Raw genomic sequence first — 22,534 nt, 5'->3', positions numbered from 1 at the left:
ACCCTATAGGGTAAATGAAATGCAATGATATTTAGCAAATATCTGTAACTGGAAAATGCCTCTAAATCAATAAATGTATATCCCCTTGTTCAGCTTTAACGGCGGCTTATATTTGGAATGTAGATTATTGTTTGCTACGTGGATTAAGTTTATGCACTCCATTTCGATGAAATGGGTAGATATCAGCTTTCAACTGCCGTATTTTGAGCATGTCTCGAACAATTTAGGAGGTAGAGACATAAAATTGAATGCATACAAAGATCAAGTATAATTTACGTTTCAGATAACACCCCCCTTTTCCCCTTAATTTGATCTAGATCTGTAAATGCTATGCCAAAACCTTCATATAAACATGCATCATTTGATGTTTATATAGTTCATATAATCCGATTTATTCTTACTAACTTTATCTGAAAACAATTTCGATTCGATATTATGGATATGAGAGAGATTTATAAGCAACTTAACATATTTTACCTATGGTATACGATATCTCATAAATTTCCGAGATCGCCACCTTTATACAAGCATACGGACATGGCTGGGTCGCGTCGGCAATTAATGCCGACCCGGAATATATTCACTATATGTCATCAGAAATACCTCCTTCTCCATATTACATACTAGCGGGTATAACCCGGCCTTGCCCGTGGCACGTGTGTTATAAAATCAATGTTCTCAAACAAATTTGATATGATTTTGAAACTGATCGGACGGTAAACAAATAACTTTCATACAAACGTTTTCCGGCAATTTACCAATCTTGCGAGTGGAATTTCCCAAATCGCTGAAACACGTATTCATTACATTCTTATGTAGAGCTTTGAAAATAAGTTTAAAGCAAATCGGACACAATTTAAAACTTCGCACAAAAAATCTTTGTTCAAATTCATTTGAGGGGTGTTTCACACTTTTAGGAAAATCCATTCCTCCTTGGTGGAAATGCAGGTCAAAGATTTGGTGGGTGACGTTTCGCGCTCAAATACGTTTCCAAAGATCTATAAGAAAAATCATTTGAGACGTGTTTCACACTTTTCGCAGAATTCAAACTTCTTCGGGGGGAATGGGATTTAAAGATTTTTTGGGCGTAGTGTTAAGTTGTGTCCGATTTGCTTCAAACTTATTTTCAAAGTTCTAAATAAGAACTTAATAAATTCCACCCGCAACAGTGGTAATTTGATGGAAAACGTTTGTATGAAAGTTGTTTGTTTACCGTCCGATAAGTTTCAAAATCATGTTTAAAGCTTTTTGAGAACGTTGATTTTTAACATACGTGCCACGGGCAAGGTAAGTTTGAAGCAAATCGGACACAACTTAAAACTTCGCCCAAAAATTCATTGAGTCGCATTCCACCCGAAAAAATTGGATTCTGAGAAAAGTGTGCAACACGTCTCAAATGATTTTTCTTATAGATCTCTGGAACTGAATTTGAGCGCGAAACGTCACCCACCAAATCTTTGAGCTCCATTTCCACCAAGGAGGAATGGATTTTCCTAATGTGTGAAACACCCCTCAAATGAATTTGAGCAAAGATCTTTGAAAATAAGTTTGAGGCCGATCGGATGGTAAACAAAAAACTTTAATAAAACCGTTTTCCGCCAATTTACCACTGTTGCGGGTGGAATTTCCCGAAACCCCGTCTTAACGTGCACCTACATCACATAAGGTAACTACAGTGAAAATTTCAGCTTCCTAGCTCTTACGGTTTGGGCTTTGCGTTGATCAGTCAGGACAAACAGTTATATATATAGAGATTATTCATTTAGTTTAATTTATGACGATATGTGGAAGATCCAACACGTGTAATCTTTTAAAGCCTCGTGTGCCCCTACTATTGTCTTAGAGATCCAGAGCCCAGTTATTTTTGTTTAACCAATTTATATAGCTCAGAGCACATCGACATATTTCATTTCTGACAAACGCAAAAAAGTGAAACCAAAATTATTCCCACCATATTACCCATATTATAAACAAGTTTTTGGAAGATCAAAAAAATTGTTTTTTATTCGATCAGCTTTAAGCAAAATCGGCAATGCCGGGTAATATCCGCTACTATCATTGGCTTTTCCTACTTGCTTAAACAGTTAAATAGGTTGAAAATTGTATAACTAATTCACCCAAAGTCTATTACTTTTGAAAGCACACACATACCCATGTTTTATTCTAACGTTAAGAATGATGTATTAGTCCAATATTTCAATTTTACATATGGTAAACAACAAATGCCTGAGGTCGTCACGCCAATTACAACCTAAACTCCCTGCAGATCCCGATCTATTTCAATGTTCTCGCATCTGCTGCCAATTACATGTAAATATACAAAAAAATAAATAAATAAACTAAAACAAGTGAGGGTGTTCTGGTCGGAAGTTCCCGGCTGGGAAATGCCCTGTGTAGCCAGTACATAGCTGCCCTTGAGCATAAACACACATAAGCACGCTAGCCACAAGTTGTATTTTTTGTCCCTTAGTCCCAAACTACGAAAAATGCTTACTTGATAAAGCTTCAATGTTTATAGTTCAATCTTTATAAAGTTGGCAAGTATGTATAATCCATAGCATAACGCTATACCACTACAATTGCTTATTCAATTTTGTAGGAAGCGAGCAAATACGAAAAGAGTTGAACGCTTTTAAGTCTCCAGCTCGTATAAAGGCCGTCGCAATTACTCAGACGAATGGACAGCAAGACAGACAAACAAACGAAAAAACATAGTTACATCGACTATCGATGCTGACCAAAAGTATGTATGCTTAATGGGGCCGCAGAGCCTCCTTTTGCCTGTCACACTTTCTACAAATTTTAAATAGGTAAACATTATTGGAATTTTAAGTTGTACACGATCAACCAAATTATCTCTTTATATAAAATTGTTTGTCCTGACTGGCTGATTGTTTGATTAGACACACAGCCCAAACAGTAGGAGGTGCGAAGCTGACACTTTAACTGTAGTTACGTTATGTGATGGACATGCACGCGAAACGTGGTTTTGGAAATTCCACTCGCAATTGTGAAAAAATCACGAAAAACGCGTGTATAAAACTTTTGAGTTTACTATCTAATCGGCGTCAAACTTATTTTCAAAGATCTTTGTTGAAATTCATGTGAGAGATGTTTTACACTTTTCGGAAATTTCATTCCTCCCTGGTATAAAAGGGGGTTACAGATTTGGTGGGTGAAGTTTTACGTTCAAATTAATTTCGAAAGATTTTTCACACTTTTCAAGCTTCATCTGTGGCAATTTTTTGGTCGAAGTTTTAAATTTTGTTCGATTTGCTTCAAAATTATTTTCGAAGCCTTATATAAGAACTTAATGAAAATGTTTACTGAAGGAAAGTTTATTTTTCGGCTTCAAGATTTTCACCACAAGACTTACATGGCCCAATTCCAACTTTCTGTTCTAAAATCGATGGACTTTAAACTTATATACAAAGAAAAAACATTTTGCATGGGCGGAAATTTGTGCAAAGCTTATATCGAAAATGTTAAACACAAAACTTGCCACGGGCAAGGCCGGAGAATACCAGCTTGTTTTTAATAAAAGGCAAAAGAAAAAGAAGTACACGTAAAATGCGTAAGACGGGGAGGACGATTTCGGAAATGATGCAAGATGAATTGAATTGAATATTAAAGGTCCGCTAAACTCAAAAACACATAATATAATGATAACACATATAAATAAATATGTATATAAAAATTATACATGGCTAACCTACACATACACATGTTTGTGTTATGGAAAAAGCTGACACCGGAACGAGACCGCTCACAGAAATATGTGTAAGAATGTACATATGAAGAAAATGGGCGTTACCCTACGACTCCCCTAGCCACACAGTTAAAATGGAAACCGTAATAAGCACAACAATAATCATAAAAAAATAAAAAAGAACACTCTGCACACACGCATCAAACATTTTTTTGTGAAAATAGAAATTCAAAACAACCCTGAGGTTTTAGCAGAGACTGAGACTGACACTGTTAAAGTACCCTGCTCCACATTCTGGCCTTTCTTCTCTACCTGGGCCTTTCCTTGAGTTCACTTTTTATCATTATGGCGGGCAATATGTGACTCGATTGTAAGCAGGCTACAAATTTAAGAAATACAAAATTAGCTAATACAAATTGAGAGTGCCAAGAAGACAGCTGCTGCTTTAGTCGGGAGTGCCCAACTAGAGGCAGGCAAGCATAGATACGCATTTATATTCATTTTTATATGTTTACTTAATGCACACATCCAAAAAATAAAAATGAACAAGAAACACCTCGAGCAACGCGCTCATTTGCTCAGGCTTTACCCAATTAAATAGACCTTTAAATTTAGTAGGATCTGATTTGAAAAATTATTTCCAAAGAAATATATGAAAGTGCAAAATCTATCTGCACTGGGTGGAAACTGCGGGTCAACGATCTCTTAGGTAAAACTTCAAGTTTCGTCCGATAAGCTTCAAATTTATCGAAAAATCCTTGCAATTTAGAGTTCTTGAAAATATGTCAAATATATTTGCGATATAACAGCTATCGCGTTCGCTGCTTAAGTCTTTTGATTTGCTTTCCCAGTCCCCATTTTGAATTATTTTATGTTGGGATGCAGTAGTTGAAAGAAAGTTATATTATAAACAAACTAAACGAATAATACACTTTTATTAAATGAGGCAACAAGCTGATATAGCAGCAACAACTCAAATTCATGGAAACTTTTTGTTATGCGTTCAAACTAATATTCATATTCATTTCACCTGCCTGAGCGCAACCACGCCCCGCTGCGTAACATAAACGTACGCTTAATAACTAACTATGAATATGAAATTCAAAAAGTATATTGTACATTGGAGGTATGAGTGTTTTGTGTATGCGGCGTTGCTTTAATTATGACCATAGCCTGCGGACACCTGGAGAATGAAACATGAATAGTTGCGTGGGTAGCCTTTTGACGGCGCTCTCAGGCTTATTTCTAATTTGGCAAATTAAAAGCGGGTGCAACGCCAATAAGAAGCGGCAATTACAGTCAAATTCAAACTAATACATACATTCAGAAATTTATGGGCCGCATACGTTCTTAGGTCAGTGCAGCTGCCCATATCCATGCGGGCGGGCCAAGGGTGGAGCAGCCCACCCCGCTAACGCTCCCAGCCAACCGCTCCTCGCTCAGCTCGTCGCTTGGGATAATTAAGCGCAATAAAAGTCTATTAAGTGCTGCTAATTAACAAACAATATGCAAAGAGCGCCTTTAATGGACATAGTGGACAACAAAAAAGAAAAACTGCCTAGCTAACATGGTTAAAGCTGTATGTATATACACGCAAATGATTTGTCACAGTTATGAAAATATTCATATCTGAATCTTGGCAAGTTACGGTCGATGCTACCTTTTTCTGAGAGCGAAAATTGTACTTTTATTAGAAAATACTTGTATGTATATCTACATGCAAAACTTGCCTACTCTGAAGCTAACCGTCCTATTTCGGTAAAATACGTAAACTCCTGTCTACTAACATTTTATACTCTGTTCCAATAGTTTGAGAGAGTGTATTCGTTTTGTCCAATATTCGGGTGTCCCTCCGTTCGTCCAAAGTAAAGAAAAACCAAAGCTGCTGCCAAAAGAGCGTAAGGCGAGCTTGCGGGTGCTTGTATGTAACAGGCAGAAGGAAAAATCTTCGGCCCTTTAAGGAATATATATTCTTGATCAGCATTAATAGCCGAGTCAATCTATCCATGTCCGTCTATGGACAGCTAGAGACTTGAAATTTGAAATGAACGTAGGTCCTCCTAGTGCCCGTGCAGTACGAGATTGTTTCCGATAATCGATAACTTTCCCCGTTTCCGAGCAATCGATAAGACTCGAAATCAAAACCCTGTTTTTTGAGCAAATCTCTTAAGAATCTTTTAAGAGCTAAAAACACCAAACTTGACATGGAGCTTATCGAATAACTTATATATAACAAATATATTTTATTTTATAGCTATCGCCACCCCTTTCGCCTCCACCCAATAGCTATAAATCAAATAAATAAGCCAACAACTTAAGCTACAATTTAAATGCAATTGTTTTTTTTTTTAATTATTCTATTATTATACAGCACAATAAGATCTACTACTGAAAATTTGATCAAGATCGGTTAAGAAACCCAAAAGGTTTTAAAAAAATTCGTGTTCTAATATTGACACGTGTTTGCATCAGATAATGCAAATTGCAAGAATTTCTGTGTACATGTACACACACAAATTCATGCGCGTTGTTATTGAATTCGATAAACAGAAGTACAATCGCGAATGTATTTTTTTCTGTGCCGTGTGTTTCTGCTTCTATTTTAATTCGTTGTTTTTCAGTGAATTTGAATTTTAAGCATGGCTGTTAAATAGAGGCGGTATTGCAAGTATTGCGATCTGCGACGGGTTCGAATCCTGCTGAAGGACCTTTTTTTGTATTTATTTTTATTACTGCTTAGACACACGAGCGCGTAGCGCATGCTGCTTTTGGTGTCGGGAACTCGCGACTAGAGCCTATTTTTTAACTTATATACATATACATATGTATGTAGTAGCTGGCATTTTGACTAGCCCGGCTTGCATTAAATTTAAAGTTTACCCCCATTTCCCGACCTTGCAAATTTTAATCTTTCCGTAGTTTTTTTGAAATCCATTTTTGAATATTTTTGAAAATTCATTTGAAGTCCGCCAAAAGTGGGAAAAACCTCTCAAATGAATTTTACAAAGGTCTTTGAAATAAAGCTTGAAGCCGATCGGACGAAACTGAAAAGTAGGCATATACAAATTTTGACATCCATTTTCCACGAGGAGTGAAATTTCCGAAAAGTGTGAAGAACGTCTGAAATTAATTTTCATAAAGATCCTTGAATGTTTATTTCTGCCCAAACTTGATCCCCGTTTCCAGCAAGGGGCCTGGATTTTCTAGATGACAAGTAAAAAGTTTCATACAACCGAATTTCGCAATTTTCCCCACTTGCGGGTGGCATTTCATACAGCCCCGACTTAGCGTACACCTCCATCACGTAAGATAATAAGAGTAAAACGTTTAGATTCATTTCATATACGGTTTGAGCTATGCGTTAATTACCAGTCACTCAGTCAGTCAGGACAAACAGTTTTATATATAGATACTTTTATACAGACGGACAGCATGGATAAACCCACGCAGCTCGTCGTCCTGATCAAGAATATAAATCCTAGGTGCTTCCTTCTGCCAGTTATTTATATTATTTAGCACAAATACAATATACCCCTTTTTAAAATGTTTCTTCTTAATTCGGTCCATGTGATTCTACTTGATTATTGAGACAGCGGCCCTAAGGCTGTCACCATGGAGATGCCAGGCACCTTACACTATCAGTGGATGTTATTGTGCCAAAGAATATTCTTATATTTGCAAAAGGAAAAGAGCCTTAAAATTCTGGTATAAATAGGTGGGGGCTCCAATTACAATTTTATTTTTCGATCATCGGATACAAAGTCGTTTCACGCGGGCACCAGGAATACCTAGCTCTGATATAGAAGTGTACATACATAGGGATGGAAAGCCAGATGGACATGGCTAGATTGGCTTTGATATTTCTGCAGAACAAAAATATGTATACTTTACGTGGTCCTAAATGCTTCCTTCTGCCTATTACATGCACATGCAAATAAACATTATACGCTTTCTACCCATTTTCGGTATTTCATTTGGTATTTCATGCTTTTATAATCTTCGAGATATTTTAATAAAAGTCTTATTTTAAAATCGATATCTGTCGTTCTGCTTATGATATTGAAGAACAAGTATTTCAAATATAGTTTCCGAAATCGACGCACCTATACAAAACAACAGACAGAGGGATATGGCTAGATCGACCAGGCTCGTATGCTCATCGTATGAATTCTATGGCGGTCAGATAGATAAACGGATAAATCGACTCAGCTGTCGATGCACATTGTAGGGTCAAATATGCCGCCTTCTGCCTGTTACTTACATGTGCATAGCTTTACCCTATTTTACCAATTTGTAACGGATAAAAAACCGGTGAGAGAACGTTTTGCGGTTTGTGGGCAAAAAAATTAAATTGTTACGAATCGCCAAATGTACTAAACAACAGTTGGCCTGAATATGATCATTTAAACGCTACTGCGGTTGCCTATACGTAGATAAATGAATTTTTAAATGCTTCCAAACCGCAGTCAAATTATGATCCAGCTCCCTATCGTGCACAGTGACACGATCTACACATATGTATGTACAAGCATATTCGTACATATGCTAAATGCTTATGCATAAATAAGATCAATATATGTCGCGTGGATCGCTTTAGATTTGTTAGATAAAAATAGGGCTATGTATTGATCACCGATTAGTCAGTCAGGCCAACATATTTTTTATTTATGTACAAATTGTGTAATTTAGAGTGCACAGCAAAGCACATGATGTGACACGCAAACCTCGAATTAACATTCGTATAGGAATAAGTAAGAGCATACATACTTGCATTATTTTTTCACAAATATTAAAAATTAATGATAATGAAAATCACATTAAATATTTGTTGAAAATAGTGATGAAAATAAAAAAGGACTTAATTATCATTACAAACAATATTTTTTTATATACATATTGGGGGGCCCTAAATCCCAATTGGAATTTTTAAACTGCTTGTAGCCCAAGTTATATTTAAATAAAATTTTGACACTTTGAAGAAACTATTTTATGTTATTTTTGGAGGTTGGGTGACAACGCCAGTTTTATTATTTAAATTTCAACAGTTTACGAAATTTTTCATTTTTACAAAAATGTATACATGATCTGTAAATACTTTAGAGGAGCTACATGTGAAATTTGATGACTCTAGCTCTTGAAACCTAAGAGATATGCTTAATAAAACAGATTTTGATTACGAGGTGGCAATTTACAGATTATTTAAACTCGTACTACTACGCGGGCACTAGGAGGACCTACGTTCAAAATTTCAAGTCTCTAGCTCAAGATCAAGAATTATGGAGTCGGAGCTGCTACCTTCTGCCTGTAACATACATTTGCAAAAATAAATTATACCCATTTTTAATGGGTTCAGGGTATACAAATTCAAAGCAACGAATTAGGCAACATTCTAATTCTTAGGCTAGGCTTAGTTCTTAGGCATTGATAATTGTAATTAAAAAATGAAATGTAATGAATTAAGCAAAATTAAGCATTATAACAACTTTTTCGCCAATAATTTATATGTTTTAGGAAAAAATGTTTGTAAGTGTAGATGGACGCAATATGCATTTAATGGCATCGAAGATATCTTATTTGCCACATCTGCCACACATTTTGCACAACTTGTTTTGCAATTTATTTTTATCCTTTTTTTATTTTTACCTATTTTAAAAGCTTAAAATTATATGTGTTCATACATACGAATGTTTATCCATTATGAAGCGTGGACTTACGCATAACGGCGCATTTAATTTGAGACAGAAACACTCTGTAGAAATGAATCAAGTCGAATCAAACGATCAGTTGCGAACTCTCCCTATATATATTTCTCTTTTCTGAACATTTGGGAATCTGGTTGCGTTTCAATATACAATAAAGCTCACGATCGGTTCACTAATTATGCTTAATTATTGATTATTGCGGGTTTTCACTAAGCCGCCAAATTGCGTGTACGTGCGTCTGAAAAAATAACTTTCACAGATATGTTGCCCATTGTTGTTGCTAATCACATTATAGAACAGAAACTGTACCGAAAATGAAGGAATAATTTAGTCAGATTCTCTGCAACCAGACACACGCACACCTTTTAGTGTTTTATTATACACTGTGTACAAAGTAATAGAGTATATTGGTTTTTACAATATACGTATAACGGTAAGTCTGTCTTATGTCTTTTATTGAAGCTACACATTTAATAGATTGTATCCTCAATGAAAACACTGCGATAATCTATGATTCCCACTACAAGCATATTGCAACAACGCGCCCACAAATTGCCAAAAACGATAATGCCTGGGCTAAGTCTAAAAGTCCCCAACCAAATGATAAAGAAGACTCTTTTCCATTTAAGTTTTTAATGATCAATAAGCAGAGTATTGCAGGACTGATTTTACCCGACTACAACATCCACCTTGTTTCCATCCACTCAATAGTTTTCCTTATTTTCATAGATATATTAATATTCTAACTATTTAGGAAGTCAATGATTAGATTTAGGGTGAGAATCCTTACATCCAAATCATTTTTTTTATTATTATATTTTTTAAAAAATATTTAATAACCCATAGCACAAAAAACTTTGGAGATGGAAATATAAAACTTATATATAAGTATTTTAAAGGTAATTGACTAATACTTCATGGGAATATCTGACAGTACGTAGGTTGTGCATTATATTAGAGTTATTTAAGTGAATTTGAACGAGAAATTAGATCATCAATTGCCTCGACATTGGTATCCTTATGTAAGGATTTTGTTTAATAGAAATATGGCAGATTATCTTTAACTCCCGATGCTTATAAAATGATGTGCAAAAATATTGATTTGTATATAGCAAGCTTGTTTTAAATGGATTGTTTACATTTTCGGTTGATGTATCTGTTCAGGATACGAATGGTCTTATTATTTTTATATAGAGTCTTAATTTTTTTTCTTTGAGCTTGTGCCAGTCAGGTAGAAGTATATGCACCTGTCCGTACAGAAGCTTTGCATTGTTTTAGTTAAGTATTTGGGGTCGTGTCATGCAAATAGCTCGTGGATCAGACCATTGTGTCATACTGTGTCGAACACCGCTTCAACATCTAACAGTGCACCGCAAACTGGCTTTTCTGACAAAGATTATGCCTAGCAAAGCTGGATATTTGGCCAAGCGGATGAATGCGGCTAAGATATACTCTAAACACATACTGTGGGTAAAAACAACGTTTATTCAAATGGTCTCGTTTTGATTTTGGAAAAAGACATTTAAGGCCTATTAATAAATTATTGTGGCCACTTTCAGAACAATTGTTTAGAAGCAGAGCTATGTGGGCCGTTTTTGCGTGCGTTTTTTTCTGAAACATGGCTTGCCATAAACATTTGCGTAAGATATTTGATCAATATCTGGAAATTTTTTGTTTTTAAGCTGTGATAGCCATAAAATAAAAGATACATGATCGGTTTGTACTATTTTAGAAGCTATATTTCAAAATTGCTAATTCTAACTCTTAGTTCCTAGGAGTTATGCTCAAAAACCATCGTAATCGCAATTATAATTCTGTTTTTTTATATGTTTATCATACAAACATCGACCACCATTTTCCTCCACTTGCGGATCGATTTTCCAAAACCTCGCCTTATTTGAAGCCAAAAGAAAGCTTCAGAAAAATGTCAGTTTCCTATCTCCTACAGTTATAGTTGTGTGTTGATCACCAATCAGTTGGTTTAACTTCAGTCAGTCAGAGAGTTTCCATTTTCAGTATTTTAAATGCGCGCCGGTTAGCGCCATCTATTGCCCACAGTGTAAACTTGAGATAATGTGAGTAACACAAAGCTGGCTGCTATGTGAAAAAAATGAGAATGTTTCGGCATAATCGCAGATATTTGATGACAGCTGTTTACTTATTCTCTCTCCCCTCTTTATTTCAACGAGGTAGTCCCAGTCAGCAGCCGTGCTACAACTTCATTTTATCGTGACCGGCACCAGCACTTAATGTAAATATAAAATAAAGCATTTTAATTTATTCAATATAATTTTAAATGTTCAAGTTACTTTACAGCCAGGGCGAACAGCAGGGTACAGCTTACAAGTAAGTGTGAACGTAGCAAATGACGTTGAGGTTATGTTGAATGCTGTGGCCAAAAAAGGTAAAAAAAAATAAATATATATCTACATACATATGTTTCTTTTGCACCAACAGCAACAAACAGTCAATATGCCACCTAAGAAGCACGATGAACCTGAACGCAAGCCATTGATCGGACGCATTGGTACTAACCTGCGCATCGGCATTGTTGGCGTGCCCAACGTTGGCAAGTCAACGTTCTTTAACGTGCTGACCCAAAGCGCCGCTCCAGCTGAGAATTTCCCCTTCTGCACCATTAAGCCCAATGAGAATAAGTATTCCAATTATCATAAGCAGCCGCTGGCCATTCCAATCGCAATTTACGTTGCCTTTAAATAATTGTAATCAATGGCATTTGAACAATTTTTTTGCGTTCAATCGATCGCCTTGCCCAAGTTTCCAAGAGTTGCTTCTTACTTTGCTGCCGTCGCGGGGGCGTGTCTCAGTCTCGGCAATTTGCCGGATCTAGTTGCAGGCTAAGATTCCACAGGCTGCAAAGCAACGGGCCAGCAGCTGTTTTGTATGCAAATTACGCGCAGGTCGTTTAATTTGAGCGACTTCATTTTGGTTAACTTCGAGTGCGCGGCTGTGGCTCGCGGGGTTAGTGATTTAAAAAAAAAAAATTATAGAAAATTGCAATGATTGGCAATGTGGCTAAGTCAGTGCCGGCTTCGATTCCGCCCCAAACCCAATTTCAATACAAGCTAACATGCGTTTTGTCTTTGTTTTTCCTTCTCTCTCTATCACGTATTCTCTCTCGCTTTACTTGCGTTACCTACACGTCGGGTGATCGTGCCCGACGAGCGCTTCGACTACCTTGTGGAGTTTCACAAGCCAGCCAGGTGACTAAGCCGTGTATTGTATTGAGGTAAAATAAAATTGTTTGATGTTTCTTGCAGTGTTGTACCCGCTTATCTAAATGTGGTAGATATCGCTGGGCTGGTCAAGGGAGCCGCCGAGGGACAGGGTTTGGGTAATGACTTTCTTTCGCACATCAGCGCTTGCGACGCCATTTTCCATTTGTGCCGCGCCTTTGAGGATCCGGACGTGACGCATGTAGAGGGAGAAGTTGATCCTGTGCGCGATTTGGAAATCATTTCTGAGGAACTTCGTCTGAAGGATGAAGAAAAACTGCTGCAGAGCCTTGACAAGTTGGAAAAGGTTGTAGCTCGAGGCGGTGACAAAAAGCTTAAGCCCGAATATGACTCCATGCTGAAAATCAAGGACATATTGATTGATCAGAAGCGTCATTTGCGCTTTGAGGACTGGAATGCGCACGATGTAAGCTTCGTACATTTGTATCGCTATTTTAGCTATCGCCTAAATTTTTGCTTGCATCTTTTTCTTTAATTTAGATTGAAACGTTGAGCAAATATTTATTTTTGACCTCCAAGCCAGCTATTTATCTGGTCAATCTTTCCGACAAAGATTTTATACGCAAAAAAAACAAATGGCTGCCCAAGATTAAGGATTGGATTGACAAGAACGACCCCGGCGCGCTACTTATACCCTTTTCAGGTGCTTTCGAGCTGCAGCTTACTGAAAAGGATGAATTGGAGCGCAAGGCCTACGAAGAAGAGACCAAATGCAAAAGTCAGCTGGATAAGATCATTATTACTGGTTACAAGGCCTTGCAGCTGGAATATTTCTTTACTGCCGGCCCCGATGAGGTCAAGGCTTGGACGGTCCAAAAGGGCACAAAGGCTCCACAGGCCGCTGGACGTATACACACTGATTTTGAGAAGGGCTTCATTATGGCCGAAGTGATGCACTTCGAAGATTTTAAAGCGGAGGGCAGTGAGGTAGCTGCTAAGGCGGCCGGCAAATATCGCCAGCAGGGACGTAACTATACCGTTGAAGACGGCGATATAATTTTCTTCAAATTCAACGCCGGCGCTGGTCTCAAGGACGCCAAGAAAAAATGATATTGTATGGCCACTTAGATAATCATGTTGACTATCTCGTACATTTAATTTTATATTCACAACTGTTTGCTTTGCCTGATGCCACGCTTCACATACATACATGTCCCAAGTAAAAATGCATTTGATTTTTGTATGACAAAAAATTGTGAATTTTATTTTGTTAGAATCCAGCATTGGATAGGTATAGTTAATTTAAAAAAAAAAAGATTTAATTATGGTAATTCTTCGTTTTGGTCACTCCACGTAGTTTTTATCAGGAGTCCATTTCCGTCGGCGAAACTTGATTAGTTATTTTTTTTATTAAATATAATAAGCAATTAAAAGTTATCGATAGCACGGTGGCGGCACGATTGTCAATGTGCGTCAAATTAGCGACGGTGACTTAGCGTCGATTTTTGGTACTTGGTATCGGAAAAGGAATCGGTCACTTTTAAATGCACTTATTAATGTTTTTAAGCACGAAACCAAATAAATTTAAATGCAGAATTGCCAAAAATTAAATTATTTACTGTCTACATTCATTGTTTTGGAATTTTGGCTTATAATATGGGTATAACAAGACGTTGAAAAATTAGGTTTCCACCATTCTCTATATATCTTAATTCCGGGATAGTGGCCTCGAAAACCGCATATACAAGATTAAAGCATATAGTTTCACCTAACCAACCTTGAAAAAATTATAAAAATCGATCAGCACGTTTTTAAGATATTTGTACAACAGTGCAGCAACCTCGTCGCTAGCCCCATGAAAAATTACCTTAAACAATTAGCCTTGCACTTAAACCCTAATATCTTTTCTCAGGGATAATGGCTCTTAATGCACGCTATACCAACTTGAAGATACATGTTTTAGGAAGCCTTACGCATTAATTCTAAACAAATCGATCAGCCAGTTTTTTAGAAAAATAATAAAATGTAAGCACACCTCATGTTGTTCTTTCAAAAGGCCTATCGAGCTACTAGCTCCAACCGGAACCGAACCAGTGATTGGAATCAGTGCTGAATTATGTTATACCGCCAACCAAAGAACATATAGATGGGACATGCCGTGTTACCGAAGTGGACACATAGAATATCGGTACATCTGGTCCAACGAGCGAGTAAGATATATGTACATATGATGTCTTTTTATCGCTTACACTCATTGAGTAATAAAGAGACAGAGCTGAAGGCTCACTCCGAGCTTTTTTTACCGTTTTAAAAATCCCGAGAGGTAGATCGGGTTGGTCCGCAAACGCAAAATCCAACTCAAAAATAAAGCTCATTTACTATAGGAAGCAACAACAAATCACTCGCAAAACAACAACAGTGCGCACGAAAACCCATTTTATTTTTCGTCGTCCGTCTTGATCTTCAAAAGTTTCTGCGCGATGATGAGGACATAGGAAACTCAGTGCAAAGAAAAGGGACAAATAATGCCACTGTGTTTGTTGCTGGTTTCTCTGTCGTTCCAACAAGGCGGCGCGTAGAAACAACAACAACACTATTTGGGTTCTAATGTTGTTGTTGCATAGCCGAGTCTCGGCGCAAGTAGGTAGAAAATTCGAATGCGAGCAGGCCATGCCATTTAAATCAAAGGGTTATGCACACGGCGCGTCAACATCATATACTATTACGTCACGTTTTAAAGAATTTCATTTCCTGTGATGCTTAGAATATATTTCTATCTTTATTACGTACATTAAAGTAATATATTAATAGGGTCTTTTATAATAAATGCATGTATTAACATAATGTATTACTTTATTGTACGCCACGATCGCATACAAAAAGCCCTAGGCTTGTGACGTCACATGCGCAACAGCATGTTGCAATCTTCTTAAATTCATATACTTCCCTTGGCTTGGAAAACACACACATGCAATATTTTTTGCCTATGTGTGTGAGATCGAGACACACATGCCAACAACTATTTGGCGCGTCGAGGCATTGATTCCCTTATGTATAGAAATGGTATAGAATGTTTAAAGAAAACAATTATTATTGATTGTACTAATAGTTGCACACTAAATAGGAAATTGTATTTTTCTCAGACATTGGGTCAAATATGTGTATATAAGAAGGTTAGTGGTACTTGGTTACAGAACTTATGAATAGTTAAAATACCCTATTTTGAGAAAGGGTGCTTTGCTGATCGAAAAATTAAAAATTATAAAATCTGCCGGGCTGCTTGAAAGTTGAAAGCCAGTGGAGAAGAAAAAGACATAACTTTGCGAATTAAAGGCATAGCAGTGCTTAGAAACCACAACAATGAGTTAGAAGAGTGTAGAAGCTTAGATCATAGCCTATAGCTTCAAACCAAAAAGGGATAGCAGGGACAGAATTTGGGGTGTGATTTTTTCATTGTCGAGTCGTTTGTTTTGATTATGGTTGTTCTTGGTTCATATGGGAAATATTCTGAAGTTGTCTTTGATTTTTGGGCAACGGCAGAAGTAGCTGTAGACAGCCGGGTGTTGTGTTTGCAATTTTTGTTTGCAACCTCGCTATCGCGCACGAAGTGTTTCGAAAAAGAGCTTTTGATCCAAACGCCTCCTCTGTCTCTTTATTACTCAATGGGATGAGAGTAAGCCAAAGCAGTTTCCTGTAGAGTGAGCGAGTAAAAAGACAGCGATGCCGTTCCACGACACAGGTCATATGTATTCTTACTCTCTTGCTGTGAGAGCATGCGGGCATGTCTCGAACCCGAACAAACACGAAGGCGACTTTGGACCAGCCGCAAAAAAAACGCTTGTCACCACCAAATGTACGGTTTGACCAGTCTACATGTTATTTGGTTAGTGGTTATACAGAATTGAGCGGGAACAAATTAATTCAAAATATTTGTATATGTGAAAGAAATGAATTAATAAAAGAAATAATTGGCATTTTACAATAAAACATTATCTTTGGTGAAATAGACTGCTGCTAAATAAGGCAACAGTGCAATTATGTATTTATACACAGTATAATAACAAAACGGTGGCAATATTTCAACATATTTTTCATCCTAATTTTATTTATCTCCGATAATGGCCATAAATGCACGGTAGTTTAACATATAGACAGCTAATTATTAATCATTTTGTTTTTTTTTTTAAGAAATTCTCATTTTTCTATTTTTCATATTACACCCTATGTTAATGCAAAAGAACTAGCTGGCAATATTCACTTAACATTTTTATTCATCAAAATGGCGGCAATATTTATTCAAATTTCAACCTTTATTTATTAATTCCTCCGATAATGGCCCCAAAATGCACTGTAGTTTAGCATATAGACCACGAATTATCAATCATTTTGCTTTTTACATCAAGAAAATCGTTCAGCCAGTTTTAAGGAAATGCTCTTTTTTCTATTTTTCATTACACCCTATGTTAATGCAAAAAAAACTAGCTGGCAATATTCACTTAACATTTTTATTCATCAAAATGGCGGCAATATTTATTCAAATTTCAACCTTTATTTATTAATTCCTCCGATAATGGCCCCAAATGCACTGTAGTTTAGCATATAGACCACGAATTATCAATCATTTTGCTTTTTACATCAAGAAAATCGTCCAGCCAGTTTTAAGGAAATGCTCTTTTTTCTATTTTTCATATTACACCCTATGTTAATGCAAAAGAACTAGCTGGTAATATTCACTTAACATTTTTATTCATCAAAATGGCGGCAATATTTCAACATATTTCTACCAAATGGCGGCAAATTTTTTTTTATAACTGTGCTTTACAAAAAAAGGTGGCATAGTTCAAATTGGGTGTCCTCATTTAGAATTGAGAAATGGAAATGACAAGCCACCAAAACAAGGCATGGGATGCGTTTACACGTCTATTAAATATGCCGCAAGTAACTAAAACGAGAAAGAAATGCTATCTTCGGCACACCGAAGATTTAATACCCTTGCAGACCCAACCTTTTCAAAATGCTCATAGTGCTTTGCCCGTATTTAAGAAGCACAGGGAAAATACTTAATGCCGAGTATGGATAAGATATCTTGAAAAACAAAACAGGTTTCCATACAACAACTTAATTTTCGACCGATCGTTCCTATGGCAGCTATATGATATAGTAGCCCGATGTGAATAAGATTTTGCATAAGTGGAGGGAGCATAGTAAAACTAATAAATGCCGAGTTTGGTCAAGATATCTTGAAAAACAAAAATATTCCATACAACAGCATAATTTTCGACCGATCGTTTCTATGGCAGCTATATGATATAGTTGTCCGATCTTAATAGGATTTTGCATATATATGGGAAGCGTAGTAAAACTAATAAATACCGAGTTTGGTCAAGATATCTTGAAACACATAAAAATTTTCCATACAAAAACTTAATTTTCGACCGATCTTTCCTATGGCAGCTATATGATATAGTTGTCCGATCTTAATAGGATTTTGCATATATATGGGAAGCGTAGTAAAACTAATAAATACCGAGTTTGGTCAAGATATCTTGAAAACATAAAAATTTTCCATACAAAAACTTAATTTTCGACCAATCGTTCCTATGGCAGCTATATGATATAGTTGCCCGATCTTAATAGAATTTGGCATATATATGGGGAGCTTAGTAAAACTAATAAGTACCGAGTTTGGTCAAGATATCTTGAAAAACATAAAAATTTTCCATACAAAAACTTAATTTTCGACCGATCGTTCCTATGGCAGCTATATGATATAGTTGTCCGATCTTAATAGGATTTTGCATATATATGGGGAGCGTAGTAAAACTAATAAATACCAAGTTTAGTCAAGATAACTTTATAAACAAAAATGTTTTTCATACAAGAACCTACTTTTCGACTGATCGTTCCTATGGCAGCTATATGATATAGTGGTCCGATACAGCTGGTTTTCACATATGAGCTGCGTGCAACAGAAAGAGGGAATTCTGCAAAGTTTCATAAAGATAGCTTTAAAACTGAGAGACTAGTTCGCATAGAAACAGACAGACGGACAGACAGACATGGCTATATCAACTCGGCTGTTGATACTGATCAAGAATATATATACTTTATGGGGTCGGAGATGTCTCCTTCTATGCGTTACACATTTCACGACAAAATTATAATACCCTCTGCAAGGGTATAAAAATAAGAGGACTCGGCTTATTTTGCCTCGCCAACCCAAAACTAAAAGTTATGCTGCGTTAAAAAATAGGAGCGACCAGCAGCAAAGCCTTAAAAGGGCTCAACAAACAAAAATAAAAAAAATGAACGCACAGCTTCAGCGACTTACGGCTGAGGTCGCAGGTCTAAAGACGCCGCAGATGACACAGGCTCCACAGCCACAGAAGCCACAGCGGATGTCAAAGCCGCAGCAACCATGGGTGCAGCCATGGATGCAGTACGTGGCATACGAGTAGTATATGGCCCAATAAAAAATTATGTGTATATATCTATATTTATAATGATAAATAAAATAAAAATTACTTAGAAAATCCTTTTTTATTGAAATTTATTAGAAATTCTTGTAAGCTGGGGAAAAAGATTAAAGTGCATGGAAAAAATTAAAATAAAAGTTAGAACAATCTATCATGGCAATTGCGCAGTATTTCATTTGAACTGTATTTTTGTATACATATGTATGTACATATGTACATAAAGCGCCATACAAAATTGGCGTCATAATTAAAAGTGCCGCTATGTTAGGGGCTGCCAACTAATGCGTATGCTAGCATACAAGAACACGAAGTTGACAGCCTGTGAAAAAAGTGAATAATTAAAATGTCGGTCACTCTTTTTACGCATGGCGATGAAAAGTTTGTAAAAAGGCTTGCAATAAAAATCTATAATTCGCATCTTTATTTATATTTAAACATATAATGACCCAAATTGTAGAATGTTTCAACAACTATTTAATATAAATATCATGTTAACAAAATATTTATCGTTATGTATACTTTTACTTTTCTCTTTTATTTATTCTCACAAGGTGGCACCTTTATGTTCACATAGGTTAGCATTCTTTATAAGTTGGCAGCCCCTAACATAGCGGCACTTTTAATTATGACGCCGATTTTGTAACATTACAATTTATAATAAAATATTCTTATTAATTAAATTAATTACTACTTATATAGTATATATATATATACATATATATATATACTATATATAAATATACTTTTTATTATACTAAGATAAGAAAAAACTTCAAATGGCTCCAGGAATCGCAAAATGGTAAGATTTTATGTTTTATATATATATATATATATATGTATACTATATATAAATATACTTTTTATTATACTAAGATAAGAAAAAACTTCAAATGGCTCCAGGAATCGCAAAATGGTAAGATTTTATGTTTCAATTAATTGTGTTAAGAAAAGGATTATAATAGTGTTGCACAAATATATGTAATAGTCTTACTCCACTGGGCTTAAAAATGTCACATTTTCAAGTTTCACATATTGGTGCTCCACCGGTTTTCGGTAACATGTGATTGGCAAAAGTACCGCCAACTTTAAATGTTATAAGCTGTGGGAATATTAAAATTTAAAATAATATTTTAAAGTTATTGCTTGCCTTCGTTGCAATATCAGCTGTTTATGGTAATGAACACATTCACATTTTTCACAACATCGATAGAAAACTCGATAAATCATCGCAAAAAACACGAACTGTTCGGGGCGAATTTACACATTTTTCAAAAATGTGAAATGTGTTTTCCTATGGGAAAACGTACAGGCCGAATTTTACACATTTTGCAAAAATATGACATTTTCAAGAAATTTGTTCAGTGGACAGAGGCTATAACAAGAAAAGTGGAATAAAGTGGCATTCATATATTTTACAATGCAATTTATATATTAGTTAATCGGATTATAAACACAAATTCGTATCAATGTTGCATTTGACGTTATCGGCAGCATCGATAGTTTGCCTAGTTGGGTGCGTTCTTTATTATCGGCCACGCCGATATCAGGGTATCGGGGGTGAAGCTGGGCCCACAGCGGCGCCCAATTTATTGAAGATTGGAAATGCCGGGCTTGTGATCCACGGCGCCAAAAGGGGCGATTGCTATTGGCCGCCCGATTCGCCCTTAAAGAGATTTTAGGGAGAGCGGATCGCATGCCCTTTGATATGCCCTTGGCCTTCATTTGGGCCGTTGACCCAAAAAATGCAGCCGTGCAGATGGACAGCAACGGTGTCCGCCTAGTAAATGTTTGCGTGTGCCGAAATTCGGCACCGATGTTGCTGCCCAAATGTACAGCAGGGAGTTCGATATAATCAGCAGTCAACGGCGGGCGTGCTCAAAGCGAGCTTAAAGTTATTTTTTTTTTTACATGTCGGCCCCATAAAAAAAAATTTTCTAGAAAAGTTTTCTGCAATTTAAAATTAAACAATTAAATTTTGTTTGCCGTTTAATAATCCGAATTTAAACATTGTGTCACATTATAGAAAAATTAGAAAACACTAAAAACTTACGTGCGACACGAGACGTACAAATAAAAATCATAAGACAATTAACAAAATAAACGGCTCCGCCACCGAAGGGACCAGTTTTCGACGCAGCGGCGCACCTCAGCCATACCCACGGCGCACCAGTCACCGACCGTATCCCGAAGGACAGGCTAAGAAGTGGCCATAAGCAACACCAAGCCCACATCATCAGAGTCAGACGTAGACTTGTGCTCGAGACCCCGACGGAGAAAAGATTTTTTTTGCCATTAGAATTAGTTCTTTTGTATGAATATATAATATACTTACGCCTAGTTTCACGTAAGAAAATTTTCGAAAGTGCGAACAGTGAAGGAAAGGCCCCAAAGATTATTGCGTCTGCCAAACAAATAAAAAAACAAAATAATTAGATTTTTGATAAATTTTGCACGAGCGATACCCGCTTATATATATGTATATACATATATGCATATGTCATACACCATATGTGCAGAATAACCATTGTGATGGCCCTTACCGCCCCCACCCAGAGAGCTCTTTAGGCAGGCAAGGTATTATAAGCGCTCTTGACAAACATATAACTTCTTTTTTTTGTAACATATATATATATATATATACACGCATTTCAGTATTTTAGCGGGTACTTGCTCCCCATTGGTGAATTAATTACCTGGTGTTATATCTTTCCCCTGGTTATTTTTTTCTTTTCTTGACTGGCAATAACTTTGCAGTGTTTCGTCGCTTGTTTCATTTAATGTTGTTAAATAAAAATGTATTCTGTAAGATAAATGAAATTTTAGAAATTAAATCACAATTGTGATAATTATAAGGCAAAGCAAAGCAATAACACGCACCTGTTGAAGAATTGAAGACAATGTCAGCTTGCATAGAATAAATTGCAGAATGGGGATACCCTGTAAAAATAGGAGATAAGAGATGTTAAAATTGTTAATAATTATAAGAAACGCAACCAATTATACGCACCTACTGTAGAGAGAAATGTCCAGCTTAATCGCAATTGAGGGGAAAAGGGGACATGTCAGCCAATACGGGCTGTTGCAGGCCATCTAGTGGCCAAAATGTGGGAGACAAGATCAGCGGATCGTCTCAGGTAGGGCAGGTACGCGGGGTCCGGAACCGGAACCCGATCTGGAAGAGTAAAGTGGTTAAAAAGTGTTTTTTTTGTTAATTTATATCGAGCGCCTCACCTTTTTTGCTTACATTTTCTTGTTGTTACAGCTGTTAGTGTTGTTCATTTGTTAGAAGTTCCGATTGTTTGTTGTTATCGATTATGTAGTTCATTTTGAAGAGTGTTGTATAGGTAGGTTTTGCTACAGACGTTGAAGTTTTGTTAATATCGATTGTGCGGACTGCGGGCCAGGGATGGGACTACACCCAGAGAAACCGATGAGCCAGCCGGCGCAGCC

General features: G+C 36.5%; 1 protein-coding gene and 1 long non-coding RNA gene across 4 annotated transcripts; one reads left to right on the top strand and one right to left on the bottom strand.

Moving 5' to 3' along the window:
- The first annotated feature begins 11,539 nt into the window (after nt 1–11,539).
- LOC135439549 (obg-like ATPase 1) lies at nt 11,540–13,861 on the top strand. Of its 2 annotated transcripts, XM_064698298.1 has the most exons (6): nt 11,540–11,662; nt 11,728–11,757; nt 11,869–12,064; nt 12,575–12,635; nt 12,693–13,074; nt 13,149–13,861. In XM_064698298.1, the coding sequence occupies exons 3-6, from the start codon at nt 11,884–11,886 to the stop codon at nt 13,716–13,718; spliced, it is 1,194 nt and encodes a 397-aa protein (XP_064554368.1). In that variant the 5' UTR covers nt 11,540–11,662; nt 11,728–11,757; nt 11,869–11,883; the 3' UTR covers nt 13,719–13,861. The 2 variants fall into 2 exon arrangements, with proteins under 2 accessions (XP_064554368.1, XP_064554369.1); XM_064698299.1 differs by lacking the exon at nt 11,540–11,662 and having other exon boundaries at nt 11,717–11,757.
- A 7,176-nt stretch (nt 13,862–21,037) lies between these two features.
- LOC135439554 (uncharacterized) lies at nt 21,038–22,391 on the bottom strand. Of its 2 annotated transcripts, XR_010438098.1 has the most exons (6): nt 22,316–22,391; nt 22,092–22,256; nt 21,962–22,021; nt 21,778–21,884; nt 21,417–21,485; nt 21,038–21,340 (listed from the first exon to the last, which is right to left on the bottom strand). It is a non-coding gene; the product is annotated as an uncharacterized LOC135439554 (long non-coding RNA). The 2 variants fall into 2 exon arrangements; XR_010438097.1 differs by having other exon boundaries at nt 21,038–21,485.
- Between the last annotated feature and the right edge of the window lie 143 nt (nt 22,392–22,534).

This window comes from Drosophila montana, unplaced genomic scaffold (genome assembly GCF_035044405.1).
Source record: "Drosophila montana isolate Dmon_TW-CO22-7 unplaced genomic scaffold, ASM3504440v1 contig_413_1, whole genome shotgun sequence".
In the NCBI taxonomy this organism is placed as follows: domain Eukaryota; kingdom Metazoa; phylum Arthropoda; class Insecta; order Diptera; family Drosophilidae; genus Drosophila; species Drosophila montana.
The sequence above is the reverse complement of the archived record's forward strand: the minus strand, read 5'-3'. Positions and strand labels throughout refer to the sequence as shown.